A 19,846-nucleotide genomic window follows, 5' to 3' on the forward strand; every position below is an offset into this window, starting at 1 on the left:
ATGTCACATTATGATGTCATAATAGAACATTCTAGAACATTTGTGATGTCACAGTATGATGTCATAATAGAACATTCTAGAACATTTGTGATGTCACATTATGATGTCATAATAGAACATTCTAGAACATTTGTGATGTCACAGTATGATGTCATAATAGAACATTCTAGAACATTTGTGATGTCACATTATGATGTCATAATATAACATTCTAGAACATTTGTGATGTCACAGTATGTCATAATAGACCATTCTAGAACATTTGTGATGTCACAGTATGATGTCATAATAGAACATTCTAGAACATTTGTGATGTTACAGTATGATGTCATAATAGTACATTCTAGAACATGTGTGATGTCACAGTATGATGTCATAATAGAACATTCTAGAACATTTGTGATGTCACAGTATGATGTCATAATCAAACGTTCTAGAACATTTGTGTTCTATATATATTCAACTATTCTCGCGGAGGGCAGTAATACGCCATGATGCGTCTACACTGCCGAAAATTCAAAAAAGAAGAAGAAGAAGATCTCATAGTGCATCTTGAACAGTACTGAACAGATAGACTAAACAACATAGATTGAAGCCTGCATTGCTCAACCAAGGTGCCTTGCCTACCGTTTTGCTGTGGAAAGAGACAATACAGAGACAACTACAGACCCTCTCCCGTGCGGAATTGTCTAGTTTTTTATTATTATTTATTTTCAATTTATGTTTGAAATAAATAAACGCATTCATTCAAGATATCTGGCCTCGTCGCGCGGATCTCACAGCTGTGCACGCACAGTGCAATACTCCAATTCAGCCATTGGGTGGGTGGCGCTGCTGAGCGGCCCTCACAGTCACAGCGCTGCTCTGAGAAGAGCGCCGCTGGCTCTGCGGCTCTGCAGCTGCATACTATTGGAGCAATGACGGTTAATGTGAAGAAACGTTTTTTCTCCAAAGTGTCTCACAAATCTCTGAAATGCACCATCCACTTGGACATACAGGCAGTAAGTGCATGCTTCTTATTTTTAGTTGACAAAATCGTAAAATTAGCCTGCTAGCTAGCTTGTTAGCAGGCGTTGTCACTCCTCCAGTGTTACTCACTTCCCCCGTTGCAATGCAAACAGAGGCAACCTTGGTAAAGATATAACGTTAGCAGTTTCACGTACTGTATGAGGTAACTCTTTAAATGTATTTAGCTGACGTTACATAACTCCGGCACACTCCCCAGAAATGGGTTTAACGTTAGCTCAGCTGGCCAACTTAGAACTTGTATTGCACAAAGCGTATCTTTTTAAGTAACGTTAGCCGCCTCTTACATACACATCTTTTCTGTATCGTAGGTCACATGCCCAGCAGTGCTGCTCCATCACGGGGACATCTACCTGGGTGTGCGCATCCTGGGTCAATACAGGGAGACTCGCTGCCTGCCCTCTTCCTTTCCTCTGCTCTTCCACCACAAAATGGTTTTCACCAAGGTGAGAATGACAACCATGTGTCACAGAATCCCTGACACAAACTGTAACATCCCCAACAACACACTGGCTAATCAGCTATTTGTCCAGTTAAAACTGATTTCTAGTATTCTGTCTTGTCTTGCCAGACTTTTAAAGGTGTTGTTGATCCTTGTGATGTGGCTGACCTACTTGAAGGTAAGTGGTCTTATGTGATTTGCCTCCTCATCAGTTCGCTATAAGGTAGGTTTATATAGGCTATTAACTGATATTGATCTAAATGTTGTGCTTTCATCCCTTTTAGCTGACGTTACACATTTTGAGCTGATTCAGCTGATACAGCCAGGTATGCTTTCTGACGCTATGGGCGCGTTCTCCACCTTTTTATCCATTCCAAACATTACAATGCATGGAAATTTAACTCTGTGGATGTGTGTGTGTCTGTGTGTGGTTCCAGAGGGTGAAATCTTAGCCACGGTAGAAGAGACCACTATGGACTTTCTGGAACCCAAGCTGGCCTCCAGGGATGGAGTTCCAGAGAGTGAGATTATCATGAAGAGAACCCTTTCCTTCCCAGTAGGTTACTGCTTCCTCTTCCTTCTTTGTGCTACCGCTGTCATGATGGTAGCCAGTAGGGCTAGGGCTGTTACTGCTGTCGTGATGGTAGCCAGTAGGGCTGTTACCGCTGTCATGATGGTAGCCACTAGCCAGTAGGGCTGTTACCGCTGTCATGATGGTAGCCAGTAGGGCTGTTACCGCTCTCATGATGGTAGCCAGTAGGGCTGTTACTGCTGTCATGATGGTAGCCAGTAGGGCTGTTACCGCTGTCATGATGGTAGCCAGTAGGGCTGTTACCGCTGTCATGATGGTAGCCAGTAGGGCTGTTACTGCTGTCATGATGGTAGCCAGTAGGGCTGTTACTGCTGTCATGATGGTAGCCAGTAGGGCTGTTACTGCTGTCATGATGGTAGCCAGTAGGGCTGTTACCGCTGTCATGATGGTAGCCAGTAGGGCTGTTACCGCTGTCATGATGGTAGCCAGTAGGGCTGTTACCGCTGTCATGATGGTAGCCAGTAGGGCTGTTACCGCTGTCATGATGGTAGCCAGTAGGGCTGTTACCGCTGTCATGATGGTAGCCAGTAGGGCTGTTACCGCTGTCATGATGGTAGCCAGTAGGGCTGTTACCGCTGTCATGATGGTAGCCAGTAGGGCTGTTACCGCTGTCATGATGGTAGCCAGTAGGGCTGTTACCGCTGTCATGATGGTAGCCAGTAGGGCTGTTACCGCTGTCATGATGGTAGCCAGTAGGGCTGTTACTGCTGTCATGATGGTAGCCAGTAGGGCTGTTACTGCTGTCATGATGGTAGCCAGTAGGGCTGTTACTGCTGTCATGATGGTAGCCAGTAGGGCTGTTACCGCTGTCATGATGGTAGCCAGTAGGGCTGTTACTGCTGTCATAATGGTAGCCAGTATAGGGCTGTTACTGCTGTCATGATGGTAGCCAGTATAGGGCTGTTACTGCTGTCATGATGGTAGCCAGTAGGTAGGCCATAATCAGTTTTTTTAAATATAATTTTCTTTTATAATTTAGATCACAATATCCTTTTAGGTATAGAAAATGTTAAACGTGTGATTTTCGTCTTTTATTATTAACACTTTGACTGCCGGAAAACGCTTTAGAGCGTCATTCCCGGCCATGCTCAAGTTGCCGGAGGACGCTGTACAGCGTCCTTATATCAATATTTCAAAAATCTGCGATCGGATTCATATTTCCCCTCCGCTGGCCTGAGATCCACCAGGAGGACCCACTGAGCTCTCTGGCGGTTCAGGAGCGCCATCTGGTGGCCGATCGGCGCAATCGCCAAACAGGAAGTGCTATGGAGGTTGTGCTGGTCGACCATATTACTTCCGGGCACTCTGTTTGGCTCACGGGACTCGATCTCGACACAATACATAGCGATCGATTGCCAATAACTCGATAAACAACATGATTTGGACATATATACTATTATACAAGCTGGAAATGGACCCGATATTTCTACATACCGGTAAATGACTGTTCCACGCTCATCGCCCAACGGCGCGAGGAGGATACGGTAAGATTCAGCGTTATTTTTGATCGTATTCCATATAAACTGTTATGATGAACATATCACCCACACTAGATGAATGATATAACGCTGCCCACGGAATTATAAACGATCCCCCGCCCATCCGGTCATCATCAGATCATACGTAGATCATTCTAGAAGTACTTCCAATTGAAATTTTTTATATCGCCCCGATTGCCATCAAACTGTATTTCATCATCAATATAATGCATTTCGGGCTATATATCACGTTCTGGAGAAAGCTGCAGAAAGAGATGAAAACATACTTATACATTAGACCATACTTTACTATGAATATGTGAATGAAAAAGTTTAACGTTGCTACACAATGAACAATACATATAGGACTTTGAATGGGCCCTAATAATGGCAATGTAGCAATAGAATTTAAAAAGTTATAGCCATGCAAAGAAGGGGTACTTCTCCATAGACAAATAGAGCCAGCAACCTATGGTATATAATGAATTTAACCCATGGCACCCAAAGTGTTAAGTAAATTGTGTATCATGATTCACAATAAAAACAAAATAGCCTTGTAGCAGCTTTATCCTCTCCTTGTCATTTAAGACTCTAGCTGTCATATCTTATAAACGTCTCTTAAAGACTATTCTGCTGCTCATACCTGGCTTTTATATGTGTTTGTGTTTGAGAGGTTTACATTGCCATTCTGATGCCTCTCTGTGAACTAGGGATGTGCATAACAGTTATTTAACAGGGTGAAAACCAGTTAGCCGTTTAATTATTTTCTAGCTAAATAATATTAAAATATTATATTAGCGAATTAACCATTTAACCGTTAAGAATATCCGGTTAATTTAAAACAGTTGGTTAACCTGCTAACCGGATATCCTTACACATTCCTACTATCATCTATCATAATCAATAAGAAATCTATTACAATCTTATTTTTTTTAATAGACTTTAATGACTTTAAATCTATTACAATCTTTCTGGGAAGTTTTATATTAAATTATCTGCTCATTTTATGCCTGTCTATAATTATATTATATATATATTATAATTATGTATTTCGTGTCTACATCACTGCTGTGAAGCACTTTGGGCTGCAACCTGCAATTCTTGTATGAAAGGTGCTATACAAATAAAGTTTATTATTATTATTACTACTGTGAACTGCTATATTATTTTAATCTAACCTCACTCAAGCCTTTCTCTTTCCAATTTGTGTTCCTCGAATGCCGTGCAGATTGTAGATTTGTGTTGGTAAATTGATCTTCCAAGCAGTGCCGTTATTTGTGCTTTGGTCCCATCTTCCTGTTAACACTGCACTCCCCCCAAACCCCTCCCCCCAGGGAATCTCCCCCAAAGTGGAGTTTGCCATCACATCCATCATTGAGGAGAGTGATGGGAGAGACACCCGGCCTACTTCACCTGTAAGTGTGTCCTTCCATCGCAACGCACTCACACATTGATCATATTCACACAGTGGCCATTTTGCCCCCAAGGTGGGAGCAGGGTGAAAATGAATCCCACCTGGAGCACGACATAAGAGCAAACGGTCAATGCCTACATTGTCACTTAATACGCGATACTAGTATATAAATACAGTTTTTACATGTTTTACTTAGCATTTACTTTAAAGGAACATGCCAACATTTTGGGAAATTAGCTTACCATCTTCTCCAGAGAGAGACAAGAAGATAGATACCAGTTTCTTCTCTGTGCGTTGAGTAGAAAGCTATCTGGCTGCAGGTTAGCCTAGCTTAGCACAATGAATGGAAGCGGACATGGCCGGTTAGCCTGCAAAGAGGTGTTAGTTGGACAATGCCTAGGCTAACCGGCCATGTCCGCTTCCATTCATTGTGCTAAGCTAGGCTAACGTGCAGCCAGATAGATTTCTACTGAACGCACAGAGAGGAAACTGGTATCTATCTTATTGTCTCTCTCTGGAGAAGACGATAAGCTAATTTCCCAAATGTTGGCGTGTTCCTTTAAGTATAATCTTCTAGTAGTGTCTTGTTTTCGTCAAAATAAACACTAAATAAATTCAAATGCCCTCCATTTACAAGTGAAATGCACTGATTAATCAGGCTCAGGAAGTTAGACGTAACTACGGGTTGCTACAAATGCTGGACACTATCTTTGGAGGATCACTTCTATTAATTATTATTATTTAGCACAATGAATGGAAGGGGACATGGCCGGTTAGCCTTCGGGAGAGGTGTTAGTTGGACAATGCGTAGGCTAACCGGCCATGTCCGCTTCCATCAGCTTCCCAAGCCCGATCATTACAAGGTAAAGACCGCTGTAACTAATAATGTTAATAATGACTATTCCATTTAGGTGTGCTAGTGAGCCAGCATGCCCAATACCAGGGCCCTGACATTGGCACACCTACATTGAACAGACCCATGATTAATGTTATTAATTACAGCTGTCTTTACCTTGCTATGACATGTAGAGAATGTCTGCTGTGAAAAAGGTCTGTTCACCTTATTCACTTCACCGTCTGATGTAATGTGAGGTTCAATGTTAAAACCTATCCACAAAAACACCACTTCAAGAACCTAAATAGTCAAAACAACTAGGGGTGCACCGATATATCGGTCGGGTATCGGTATCGGCCGATAAGTGCCTTTTTGACTGCCATCGGCCTATCGGCCGATAAGCTCAAATGTGCCGATGGCAGTGGCCGATAAATATCCATCAATTTGTGTTGCGTCAATCTGGTCCACACATTCAAACTTTGAAAAAAGTTTCAGTCAAGCGACCTGCCCACACAAGCTACTAGGGGTGGGAATCACCAGTTTCATCATGATACGATACGATATCGATTCTTTGGACAACGATACGATATTTGCCGATATCACAAAGTCTCTCACGATACAATACGATACGATTAGATTCAGGTGCCTGCGATCGATATGAGATGATATCATATGCCCATTTAACACAATCAGTAACATTTAGATCAACAAAAAAAAGGTAATGAAAATATCATTTGACATTTGTATTTTTGAGCTCTTCCAGACATTTAAAGGAAAATCAATCTATTGTTTTTAATACAAATAGACCTCCTGTTCACTGTAAAGTGCCACGTTTTTATATATTGAGCTTTAAACTTTAAGCTACATTTTTTGGAACTCAAAACTCACAACCTCCCTCTCCCAAACCGTTCCTACAACAATTTGTTGATGTTGCATGATCATGTATAGGCCTACATTTATTATGTATTATATTGTTTATGTTTAAATAACATTTAAACATCAAACTCCTCTGACCTCATCTGGTCTTTCCAAAGACGCGCGCACACACACACACAGAAAGGGAGAATGCTATGCTGTAACGTCTACACACACAGAGCTACTGCTGTTGTTCTTGGGCGGATATGAGACTCGCCACAGGATTTTCAAAATAAGAGTATCGATATGAATCGATCTTATTACATCGCATCGATCCGATTCGATTGTTGATAATTACATCGATGTATCGATCTGGATCGATGTATCGTCCCACCCCTACAAGCTACTGCATCAAAGTTACTACTTATGATTAACAAAGGCATTCGTTTTGTGGCATTAATGTTATATAGTTACACGTTCAATAACATCAGCGTATTTACCCGACCATAGCAAGCATTACTCATTCATATCTCTCACTTCCTTCCTTTGCTCAGAGAGCCCGTACTGAATTGTACTCATTCTGCAATCTGTTAATAAAGTTTTCAATCAGACAAATGTATAGAAAAGCTTTTATTATAACATTCGTTGCAGTAAAATCATTATGCCTCGTTTAGTACTCCTGCAGAGCGCTGGTAGTCTACTCGTGGGCCGCGGGGAGCTAACTTTATTAGCTTTGTTGTTGATCTCTCCTGAAAATCAATGGCGGACTTCCCGGAAGTAAAAAACGAATAAGCGATTGCCGATTGGTGGTAAGAACAGCAGAGGCGGGTGCAAGCGGTGTGACGTAATTGGCAGAATCGACTGTCAATCAAAATTGTTCTGTTGCATTGCTTTGGTTGAGAGAGATAGTGCTCTCTTATTAAAACTAATAAACAAGTCTTGAGCAAGACAAGTCTGTTATGAAAGCCAGTGAGTATTGTATGACTCAGACTTCAGCAATAATCATGACTCATGAGCATTATAAAATAAAAACACACATGGCATGGTGGAATTAATACCATAAACATATTTCTTGATGTTTCCTTTTTTAAGTAAGTAAAGAGGCCTATGTTCATATCGGTGAGCACAATTTGTAACACACAAAGAGAGACGTTTAGCCTTTATTTATTTAATATTTTATTTATTCATTTTATTATTATTATTTTATTTGTTGCCATGCCTAAAATAATAGTCAAGCATAGGGCTAAACAATTTTCATAAACAATAATATAATTTTTTGTTATATGGTTATAATAAAAGCTTTTCTATATATTTGTCTGATTGATTGATTGAAAACTTTATTAACAGATTGCAGAATGGGTACAAAACAGCTCAGTGGACTGGAGGATGAAGACCAGAAAAATACTTTTGGCTTTTTTACATAAGGGTCCTCCATTTTCAATTAATCAAAACATTTAGAGACATACAAATATACAGTAGTTTCATAAAAAAAGAAAAAATTAGCTCATGGTTACATTGTTTTTCACAGTTGTTTTTGGCGTTTTTGGAATACACGGAAGTGAATTAATTAGTCATCGGCTCATTGAAATGTGTTCATAGTGATCTACAAAAACAAAGATGGAGACGAGGTTAATAAGGCAAATTGTCTACCTGTTCGAAATGAGGTTGAATTTGAACCGGGAAACACTGCAGACGGATGACAGCTAGATTTTTTATTTGATTTTATTTGATTGGATTTGACAGCTAGAACAGTGAAGATTTGTCTCCAGATCATTCTAATGAATACCATCACTCTCTTATTTGGTTCCGTCTGTTTCCATCATATAGACCTATCTTCTATTGTTGCCATGGCTACTGCCATCTATCTATCCCTGTAGTGTTTCAAGGGTGTCTGTTCTCTCCTTGTGAATGTAATTAGAGACAGATCTGTGATGCTGATAGCCTGGCTCCTGCTGCCCGGGCTTTCGTACTGTCTTTGTTAGAGAAACAGTCAGTCGGTTCAGTGCATTTCACAGCCCTGGCTCAGCCTCACCTGCATCTCACTTCCACTCTGTCCTTCTGGATTTAAAGGGCAACTGGTGCTCAGCTGCATAAAATCACCATTTTTACCTTTCAGAAGATGGTAGATTTCTCTCTCTCTCTATCTCTGTCTCTCTCATGCTCTCTCTCTCTGTCTCTCTCATGCTCTCTCTCTCTGTCTCTCTCATGCTCTCTCTCTCTGTCTCTCTCATGCTCTCTCTCGCTCTCTCACTCTTGGACTTTCTCTCCAGGATTTCTGTTTCATGAGGGCCTTTTATCCATTCTTCTCAGTGTAATCCGTTCAATGATGGCCCTGTATATGTGTGTGGTGTGCGCTCGTGTGCACGACACGTACACGAGTGTGTGGTTGCTTGGCAGACGGACGGCAGGAGAGCAAGGTTGTCATCCATTATCACTGAAGGAACTTAAAAGACCTTTTGCCTGCCGACCAAAAGGGAATTTTGAAAGAAAAAAAGAGGAAGAACAATCCTTCACCGACAGCGCTGTTAGTGATGTTATCCATCACACACTGGTTGGCATTTTGTGCCAAAAGCAGAGCCATATATTTTCCAGGTGCAGTATCCTAAGCAGATCTGTTTGTCGAAACGGGTTGTTATTGACAGCGAGGCAGATTGCAGACGTGTTGTGCTGCCCCCTGGAGAGATGTGCTGTCACACTGTAGAATTTCTCCATTCTCTCTATCCTAATGGCTCCTCAGAATAGTCATGTCCCCGGCAGGCTGCCTGCCTAACCCTATAACCCTAACCCAACCACACCAAGTGTCACGCTTTATTACTAGATATTAGAACGATAGAGCTGCCACCTCCAAAAGAACTGTAATAACATGCATTCAAACCTCTGCAAAAGCATATCAAGCTCTTGCCTCCAACCTTGTTCTCTTTCTCCTATCCTCTTCTCTCCCCCTGGTCTCTTTATTTCTCTGATTTGTTGCTACTTCCCCAGATGATTGCCTTATTGCGTGTCTAGTCTTGTCGGTTTTGGTTTTGTCCCCGTCCCTGTGTGTCCCGCTCTGTACAAGATTGACGGGGTGTTCACTCACTTGACATGGTGGTGTTCTTCTCTCGCTTAAATGGCTTTTTTTTTGTCCACAACAACAACATAATTTGCATGCGTTTGAGGCATGGCTGGTTTCCTGTTTAATAAGCTACTTGTAGCTCAGGCTTTGTTGTCTCAAGGGCAGGCCGCTTTATCACACAATACCAACAGCGGCATAGCAACTAATCACATCAGACAAGCAGACGGGAAAAGTGACCGACCCTCAGTGACTCCAAAAATGTTTTATTAAAAAAAAAAAAAAAAGGTGGAAGGAATAGGAGAACGGGAGAGAGAGAGACTGGAGAAAAAGAGGGAGGCAGGGCAGAGAAGGGCGGCGGAAACCTTACATTGTTTAATTCCATTAAATCAGTCCACTCTGAAATGGCAACTTCAATTACGATTTATTTATCATTCTGTTTCGTAAAAAAAAATATTATGTTCCAGGACGTCCCTAATTAGCATTTAGATAATCTTTGTTTTACAGCCAGGTAACGCCTATTATCACATTAGACTGGAGATGGCCATCAAATGCAATTAACATTTTTTCTTAACTTATTTATCCCCGGCCGGCATCGCCTGCAGGAAGCGGGATATTGCATCTGAGAATGATGTTTGCAGCCATTAGAGTTATTGAAGTCATTCTGCAGAGGTGGTCTCTGTGTGAACTGAGAGCTGCTGCTGCTGCTGTTGTTGTTGTTGTTGTTGTTGTTGTTGTTGTTGTTGTTGTTGTTGTTGTTGTTGTAACACTTATGCTGCATGATTTAGCTAATGGTTCAATGGTTTCATCAAGGGAAAACAAGCCTGTATAGAGACTGAGAGCAATTTACTTAATTGTCTGACACTTCATTGGAGAAACAGCTATGGAGACTGCAGAGAACTCTACATTCTATGAGCTATGTTTTGCATCCATATGATGTACTCAACAATGGGCACCATCTACAGCTTTTCAAAAATTATTTTTATTGATTGATATAGTGCAGTTTCTTTTATTTATTTAAAGTCAAGACACCCACGGTCACCTCAATTTATGGTTAAAGGAAATAAACGACTGTGAATATAGATATAAATCTTTTATTTTTTAAACCCTCTCTCTTTTTCTCTCTTTCTCCACTCCCAGCCTTGCTCTCCATCTCCAGTGAGACCGTCTCCATGTCCATCCAGAAGCAGCTCAGCCAAACCATCTTCATATCAATCTCCATCCAAACCACAGTGTGCTGAAGTGGATCATGGGAACTGTAGTTCCACAAGAAACGGGAAAGGGACGCAACGGGCCGCCGAGGCAGGAATTACAGATGTCACATCACCATCCTCCAGACCACCACCTTTCCCCCCCCCATCCAGCCGCGGGTCCCAGAGAAGCGGGCCGGAGAGACGGCAGACTTGTTCTGCGTCTTCCGCAGACTTTGGTTACCAGCAGGCCACGGTGGCCTCCAGGTCACGCGCCCTGTCCCCCTACACCCACCGCAGGATGTGCCAGCTGTCTGAGGATGCCGGGCAGCGGCTCGGCCACCTCAAACTGGGGCCTCACCACTTCAGGAAGGAAACGGAGAATCAGCAGCCCTTCCTGGTTGGTATAATCCGCCATCACTGCTCTCCAACCATGGCTCATTTGTTTCAACCCTGGGTTTGAAATATCAATTGATAGGGTGGCTGGGTGGCGCAGCGGGCAAGTCGCTCGTCACCAACGCAGGAGACACTGGTATCGAGCCCAGCTCTCGGCGTTGCTTCCGGCTTGGCCGGCCGACATACTAACACAATTGGCAGTGTTAGAGGGTGGGAAAGCCAGTGGGTGGGGATTGGACATTGTGGACAGCGACTCCTACAGGTCGGTTGGGTACTGACGCCTGTACGCGTGAATACTTTCGGCAGCCAACATGCCCTTCCGCGTTGCTCTGATTGGCCGAGCGCGCGCATGCGCATGAGCCGCGACGCGCTCCTCAGCCAGCTCCTCAGCCAGGCTCCGCTTAACGCAATTTATACAAATGGAAGTATTGATTACGCTGTAACGAATCATTAAAAAAAATATACCCTTAACTGGAATATGTTGTTTCTTTACACATATGTTGGATTATGTAATTGGTTTGTCATGACAAACCAATAAAAAACAACAACACACAGTAACTACATGCATCATTGTTTACAAATAAACGGTGGGGCTAATCGAAAGGACTGGACACGGACGCGTTAAACTAACCTAAAGTTAGTTGTTCACCAACAATCTACAGACACAAACAAACACAGAACCGGACTGTTATATTAAATTAATTGATTGCTGTTTAACGCGTCCGTGTCCAGTCCTTTCGATTAGCCCCACCGTTCATTGTAAACAATGATGCATGTAGTTACTGTGTGTTGTTGTAGCCACCGGTTAATTTGCGATTTTTTATTGGTTTGTCATGACAAACCAATTACATAATCCAACATATGTGTAAAGAAACAACATATTCCAGTTAAGGGTATATTTTTTTAATGATTCGTTACAGCGTAATCAATACTTCCATTTGTATAAATTGCGTTAAGCGGAGCCTGGCTGAGGAGCGCGTCGCGGCTCATGCGCATGCGCGCGCTCGGCCAATCAGAGCAACGCGGAAGGGCATGTTGGCTGCCGAAAGTATTCACGCCGCCTGTACAGCAGAAACAGGAAATGGCGGGGGTAGTGTGAGCCTCCCACGCGTTACTCCTCGCAACTGAGAGTTTGTGCTGTCTGGTGAAAAGATGCGACAGGCTGCCTCCTCATGTACCGGAGGGGACACGTGATGCAAGGCTTCTATCCTCACTACAGCCGACCAGTGGGAGGCATAGTCTAGCAACGTTCAAGACGGGAGGGGAGAATTGGCAATACGAAATTGGGATGGGAGAAAAATAAGGAGAAAAAGTGGATAAAAAAAAGAAATATCAATTGATAACCTAGCTAACTAGCAGGCGGGGTTAGACCAATTAAGTCCATTGAATAGAAATCAACAAATACAATGTTGCGACCCCCCCCCCCCCCCCCCCCCACACACACACACCTAGCTAGTTTTTAACTAACAATTTCAAAAGTGACCAACACAATACTGCTGTAAACAAATTGGAGCCTTGTGGTATTGAATGTAGAAGATTAATTTGCTGCATTGTCTGCTGACACCAAGTCCTCAAATGTAAGGTTAATGCAGGTGGTAGTTAGCTAGAAGCTAGCCCTTTATGATACATTGCTGACTGTATCCATTACCTCTTATTCTTATATATATTTTTTAATTATTTGTATTCTTATATTTGCATTGTTATTTTTATTACCCTGCCTATACCTCCCCTCCCCTGTGCTGCTGTAACCCCTGGATTGAGTTACAGATAAAAACAATGAAAATCCAGTCAGATTCCACAGCTCCAGGGTACCAACCTACCAACCACCGCTCCACATTATGACGGGTCTAGACCCCTGAGTTGCTTGAATTGAATCATACAATCATGGAATTTGGAAAAGGGCAAAAGGAGTTGGATCCAGACTGATAGCCTTAATAATGGGGCCATTCCATTTACTATATTGGCTCGAATATTCTTTGTTTTGTTTTTTATCATTTGCTGCTCCCATCCCCTAATTTAGTCATTATGCCAATTCCCTTCCTGATTGTACTGCCCTCCTGTCGGTCTGGGGAGGGTGTAAACTATCACCTGCCTCCTTCAATACACGTGGAGGCCACTTTTCAATCATATTATTATTATAATAAATAATATATGATTTTAAATATAAATTGCATTATAAATTGCATTCTGGTCAGGTGCAATTATTTTCTTCATAAAAACAAGATCTGATCTTCAAAAAATAGATATTTTTAAAAAGTCTTAAAAAAAAAATTATATTCAGGCCAATATCACTACTAGTGAGCCAGCATACACAATACCAGGGCCCTGGCACATTATTAACACGACTAGTTGCAGTCAATATCCCCACTCAAACCCACATATCGGACCCAAATAAAGTCTAATACCAAGTGGGTCTCTTTGCCAAGAGATCAATGTTTGAAGCCATTAGAGAGTCTACCGTTAACGATGATTCAACATCACCCTTTGTGCCATCTGCATCTCTCAGGAGCTTATTATTGTTCATCAGCATCACAGCGGGTCTCGTACATCACACTTGTTTATTACGAAACACTTAAATACTGGTCGGTATCAGTGCTCCGAGAGATTTGCATATAAAAAGGGGGTGTTTTTCTGATCAAGCCAGACAAACACAGAGCCTTGAGGAATAGAGATGAAGAGCAACAGAAGGGCCCCTCCATGCCCCTCCCCCGTCTGTGTTCCCGTCTGATTGTTCATTCACATCAGATGATTCGGATCTAGGCCTGAGGTGTGAATATCAAAATCAGCCATGATGTTGTTATTAAAGGAAGTGATTGGGGCTTGAGTTGTTTGTTTGTGATACACATTAATGCCATTTATTAGAACACAACAGGCCGTTTTGTATGAGAGCAGAGTGTGTTTTTTTTCCCTCTCGTTTTTCCTGGGGGAATCCCGTTGCTATAATTAACCCTGATAATTAAAAGTCAAGCTGCAATTAACAAATAGTTACCTATTGAAGTAGCTCGGCCCCAGCAGTGTGTGTATGTGTGTGTGTGGCAAGTAGCACATTTCTACAGTCAGCTTGAATAATGTGTTTGAGTAAGATTAACGTTATCCTTCCATAAAAATATTGTCTTTACATTTTTTTTAATATACCGGTATGTATAAATTATTTTACACCTTGATCGTTTTTGTAATCCTTCTGTTGAAGCAATTAAGGCAAACAATTTAAGACATGGAAGAAATGGAGGTAGATGATGTGGTAGATGCGTGTAACTCCAGTACCCTGGCAGGGACTTATAGAAATGATTGAATGTGATGAATCAAGCTTCAGCACATTTGTAGCTTGATTGATTGATAGCACATTTCATACAGTAAGTGCAACTCAATGTGCTTCACAGAAAATCATTTCAAAGAATAATTAAAATAATTGAAAACAAACGCATAATAATAATAATAATAATAATAATAATAATAATAATAATAATAATAATAATAATAATAATAATAATAATAATAATAATAATAATAATAATAATATAATACAAATAATAAAAGCAATGCAAAAAACCTAGATAAAAGCAATGCAAAAGAATCTGTGTCTTACGATTTATTTTAAAGGAAAAATGACACCAGTAGAATAGCTCTAATTCGCTTCTTGTTTGGGTGTTTTCATTGAATTGCTTGGTCTTAACTGTTTGGATGTTTTATGATTGATACTAGATGAAGTGATGGATTGACTATGTGTGGTTGTGTGTGCGCTCTGCCAGGTCTCTAGTGTGTCTGTGGTGGAGACTCCGTCATCTCAACGTCTGCCCTCTCCCAAGACCAGCAGCCTGCTGCACAGTCACTCTGCCAGTTTCACAGCTGATCGCACAGGTACCAAGCCTCACACACACACACACACACACACACACACACACACACTGAAACACTACAGCCTACAGGTGCTGTAGTTAAAGGAACACGCCAACATGTTTGGAATGTTAGCTTACCGTCTTCTCCAGAGAGAGACAAGAAGATAGATACCAGTTTCCTCTCTTGTGCGTTCAGTAGAAAGCTATATGGCTGCATGTTAGCCTAGCTTAGCACAATGAATGGAAGCGGACACTGCCGGTTAGCCTTCGGGAGAGGTGTTAGTTGGACAATGCCTAGGGCTAGGCTAACCGGCACTGTCCGCTTCCATTCATTGTGCTAAGCTAAGCTAACATGCAGCCAGATAGCTTTCTACTGAACGCACAGAGAGGAAACTGGTATCTATCTTCTTGTCTCTCTCTGGAGAGGACAGTAAGCTAATTTCCCAAAATGTTGGCGTGTTCCTTTAATACTGATACTACTACTATGGCACTTTTTGCACAATAAATAATCAATATTCCATATTTTAGAATAGGCATTGTAGAGGTATTGCAGTCCACATCAACTTTTGTTCGACCTGTAACCCTCTCTTGTCACCTTAGATTCCTCTATCCTGGGCAGCTGCAGGCCAGGAACATCAGGAATGACAGTGAGTCTTGTTTCATATGTCAAAACGGGTCAACTGGAATATAATAACGGTGCACATTTGTTCTCTACAGTATATTATTTTTTACATTGAAATATATGGCGTGTACATGCTGTAAACTGAGTGACATATGTGGTATATTCAACAGTACAGCCTTAATCCACATTGACCTTTGACCTCTTACAGTGGGGGTCAGGTTCTATGAAGACACAGTCATCTCCAGGAGGGTCACCCAGGCACCAAGCCCAGATCACAAGCCTGACGAGGAGCAGTCCACCAGCGCGGCACGACCCCGACGCTTCAAGCCCTGGAAGCTCTCTGCTTCTCAGTAGCTCCTCCCTCAGAGAAAGGTATTTGGCTTGCATTCAGATTCAAGATTCTTTGATTCAAAACCTTTAACTGTCCATGCATGTAAGCAAATGGAAATTCGTTTTTCGACTTTGTGTGCGTTTGCTAATCAAAACAAAGCAGTGTTTCCCATACATGGATTTATTTGTGGCAGCCTAACCCCACCCAAACCTGCCACCACCACAAATAACCTATGAACCTAACCCCACCCAAACCTGCCACCACCACAAATAACCTATGAACCTAACCCCACCCAAACCTGCCACCACCACAAATAACCTACACTAAGAACCTAACCCCACCCAAACCTGCCACCACCACAAATAACCTATGAACCTAACCCCACCCAAACCTGCCACCACCACAAATAACCTACACTAAGAACCTAACCCCACCCAAACCTGCCACCACCACAAATAACCTATGAACCTAACCCTACCCAAACCTGCCACCACCACAAATAACCTATGAACCTAACCCCACCCAAACCTGCCACCACCACAAATAACCTATGAACCTAACCCCACCCAAACCTGCCACCACCACAAATAACCTACACTAAGAACCTAACCCCACCCAAACCTGCCACCACCACAAATAACCTACACTAAGAACCTAACCCCACCCAAACCTGCCACCACCACAAATAACCTATGAACCTAACCCCACCCAAACCTGCCACCACCACAAATAACCTACACTAAGAACCTAACCCCACCCAAACCTGCCACCACCACAAATAACCTATGAACCTAACCCTACCCAAACCTGCCACCACCACAAATAACCTATGAACCTAACCCTACCCAAACCTGCCACCACCACAAATAACCTATGAACCTAACCCTACCCAAACCTGCCACCACCACAAATAACCTATGAACCTAACCCTACCCAAGCCTTCCACCACCACAAATAACCTATGAACCTAACCCTACCCAAGCCTTCCACCACCACAAATAACCTATGAACCTAACCCTACCCAAGCCTTCCACCACCACAAATAACCTACGAACCTAACCCTACCCAAGCCTGCCACCACCAGAAATAACCTATGAACCTAACCCTACCCAAGCCTTCCACCACCACAAATAACCTATGAACCTAACCCTACCCAAGCCTGCCACCACCAGAAATAACCTATGAACCTAACCCTACCCAAGCCTTCCACCACCACAAATAACATACGAACCTAACCCCACCCAAGCCTGCCACCACCAGAAATAACCTACAAACCTAACCCCACCCAAGCCTGCCACCACCAGAAATAACCTACGAACCTGTGGGAAACAGTACAGTAGTATCACAACAATCAACATAACAATAGAGCTCTCTAATAAACGTCAAACCACATCTCCAGAGGAGTCTTTTATATAATTAATAGAAAATATTACTAATACTAATACTAGTCTTAATAATACTATGTGCTTATTGTGAATGGAATAGATTATCATTTAAAATAATATTTCCGAGCACAAGAGAGCCCAGACGTGGAGGCATCACCTCACAGCATCTGAGCAGGGAATGAGAACTGTCCCATCTTATCAAGTGCTCGGCCAAGAATCTATAGAAACTGTAACATTCTTTCCTTCAACATCTCCTTCACCTTCTTGATAGCAAGTTGCTAGCAGTAAGAGAGTAAAGAAAACATTTGAAAGCAGCCAAGGACTTCCATATAACCCAGAGATGTCCACACCTTCACTGCTGTAGTCCATCTGCACTGTATAACCCAGAGATGTCCACACCTTCACTGCTGTAGTCCATCTGCACTGTATAACCCAGAGATGTCCACACCTTCACTGCTGTAGTCCATCTACACTGTATAACCCAGAGATGTCCACGCCTTCGTTGTTTTATTGTTGGCATCTCATCCTATGCACACAGTCTCTTCTTCATCTGTCTGTAGTCTTATTCAGGTCATCTACTATTTGTCATTACCTTGCACACCCCTGGTTACAACAGGAAGTTAGATGATGAGTAGTAACGGTAATTAGAAAGCATCTGCACATGTTCTGCACGTGGATCTGCACCAGTGAGAAGAACGTTTTGTAGCTGCAAAAAGAAAGAAAAAACGTTATTTTTAAACATGCATGAAATATGCATGAACATTTTAAATCCTGTTTCCTTTTTTTGGGGGGGGGGGGGGGTGAGGGGTGGAATTTGTCTTGAATTTGTCCTGATCCATCTGAGCAAACCATTTTGTGTTTGCACAAAAGATGTGGAAAGGATTGGTAGGGTAAAAAACAGGACTCCCATATGAATTTCCAATTATATGGTATTGACAAATATGGGCCTCTTCACGAGGAGCCAGCCATACACATGTGTGCGTGTGCCCACCTCTAATCTTTAATTTTGATCACACACGACAGGCAGGATGAATTCCCTTCCACCTCTCAAATTACGGGGGCTGATGTCTCGTCATGTTTGTTCATTACTTAGAAAGGGGGGGCGAAAGAGGAGCGAAAACAAAGAGGAAAATGGTATTGATTTGTGTTTCAGCCTGAGCCCTGATGCATTTGACCCGACGCACGCTTTAATACATTCTGAGAGACCTTGTCATCGACCGCGGCAGCTGCGAGTTGAACACACCGACGGGACTGATGCTCCGTTTTGTTTGTTTGTTTGTTTTCGCTCTCTCCCTTCCCCTTCCCTCTTCTCAGTCCATAAGTAAACATTAAAATCAATAGACAATCTTAAACTGGAAAGTAAATTGTAGGAAATGAATGACACTTCTCTCTCAATTGAAAACGCGACAGGAGTCACAGGGCGGCAGATTAGGCCAGGGCGTCTGTAGATTCCCCCGGAGAGGAGGAGGGGCACGTCTGCGATGGGGAAAAGCAAACGACAGATGCCAACAGCAACTTTTGCCCCTCTGCACTCCGGAAGTCTGAGTCTATTCATGTCTTTGGGTGATTTGGCCTTGATTACTATTTGAAGCAGGAACTGAATTTATCTGATTACAGATTAAATGCTTCCATCTCTCCAGACAGTAAGCCACACGAGGGCATCAGTCAGTCAGTCAGTCAGTCAGTTACCATCCGTTCACTCCTAACAAATAGATTTTAGAAATGTATTCCCATTTACTCCTGTCTGTCTTTCCTTGCCATCCTTTATTTCCTAAGTGCCCCCGGCCATTTCACAGGCCGAATGAATTGGTGTTGTTTTTGATGAAGGATGTTAAAGCCTCCTAGTTCAAACAGATAGTTTGTTCGATGGAGTTGAAAATTACATGTTTGTTTGCACTCAGGGTCCAATATTACGGAGTCAAATAAAAAAGACTTAAGCCATTTTTTGTACAAAGGAGCAATGTTGTTTATGTTCCAAATGGCATCCCTGTTTTATAACAGTGTATACAGAGTGTATAAAGTTGATTTACTTTGGGCTTTGTGTTGGTTCTTGCTTTGTTCCTTTGGGTACAGCGCGGACTAGTGGACAGAAAGAACACCTCTCTCAGTGACATTGAAGGAAGGGCAGAAATGATATCCATGTAGTATCAATGCAACACCTTTACTCTAATAAAACCCATTCACTAAAAGCTTAATGTCAATTTGATTTAGGTGGCACGTTTCACTGGGGTACGTTACCTGAACTGTGTCACTTGAATGTTATCGGAATCAGACGCCATTTATTGACTAGTATGAGGTAGGCTACATACAAGGAATGCCTTGGCACATGGCGTATTGACATTATGACACTAAACTAACTGACGCAGGACTAACTGATGTACTGTATCTGTTC

At 42.3% G+C, this 19,846-nt stretch overlaps 1 protein-coding gene across 1 annotated transcript in view; it reads left to right on the forward strand.

Moving 5' to 3' along the window:
• The first annotated feature begins 889 nt into the window (after positions 1-889).
• Positions 890-19,846, forward strand: part of spata6 (spermatogenesis associated 6) — a 31,838-nt gene continuing 12,881 nt past the window's right edge. The window contains exons 1-10 of the mRNA XM_084307481.1: positions 890-1,001; positions 1,338-1,472; positions 1,598-1,646; positions 1,753-1,794; positions 1,906-2,024; positions 4,873-4,953; positions 10,835-11,284; positions 15,030-15,138; positions 15,717-15,763; positions 15,947-16,110. Coding sequence (XP_084163607.1) covers positions 918-1,001; positions 1,338-1,472; positions 1,598-1,646; positions 1,753-1,794; positions 1,906-2,024; positions 4,873-4,953; positions 10,835-11,284; positions 15,030-15,138; positions 15,717-15,763; positions 15,947-16,110 — 1,280 coding nt within the window. The 5' untranslated portion in view covers positions 890-917. The remainder of the gene's footprint in view (positions 1,002-1,337; positions 1,473-1,597; positions 1,647-1,752; positions 1,795-1,905; positions 2,025-4,872; positions 4,954-10,834; positions 11,285-15,029; positions 15,139-15,716; positions 15,764-15,946; positions 16,111-19,846) is intronic.

Source organism: Notolepis coatsorum (genome assembly GCF_963971535.1).
Source record: "Notolepis coatsorum genome assembly, chromosome: 2".
In the NCBI taxonomy this organism is placed as follows: Eukaryota; Metazoa; Chordata; class Actinopteri; order Aulopiformes; family Paralepididae; genus Notolepis; species Notolepis coatsorum.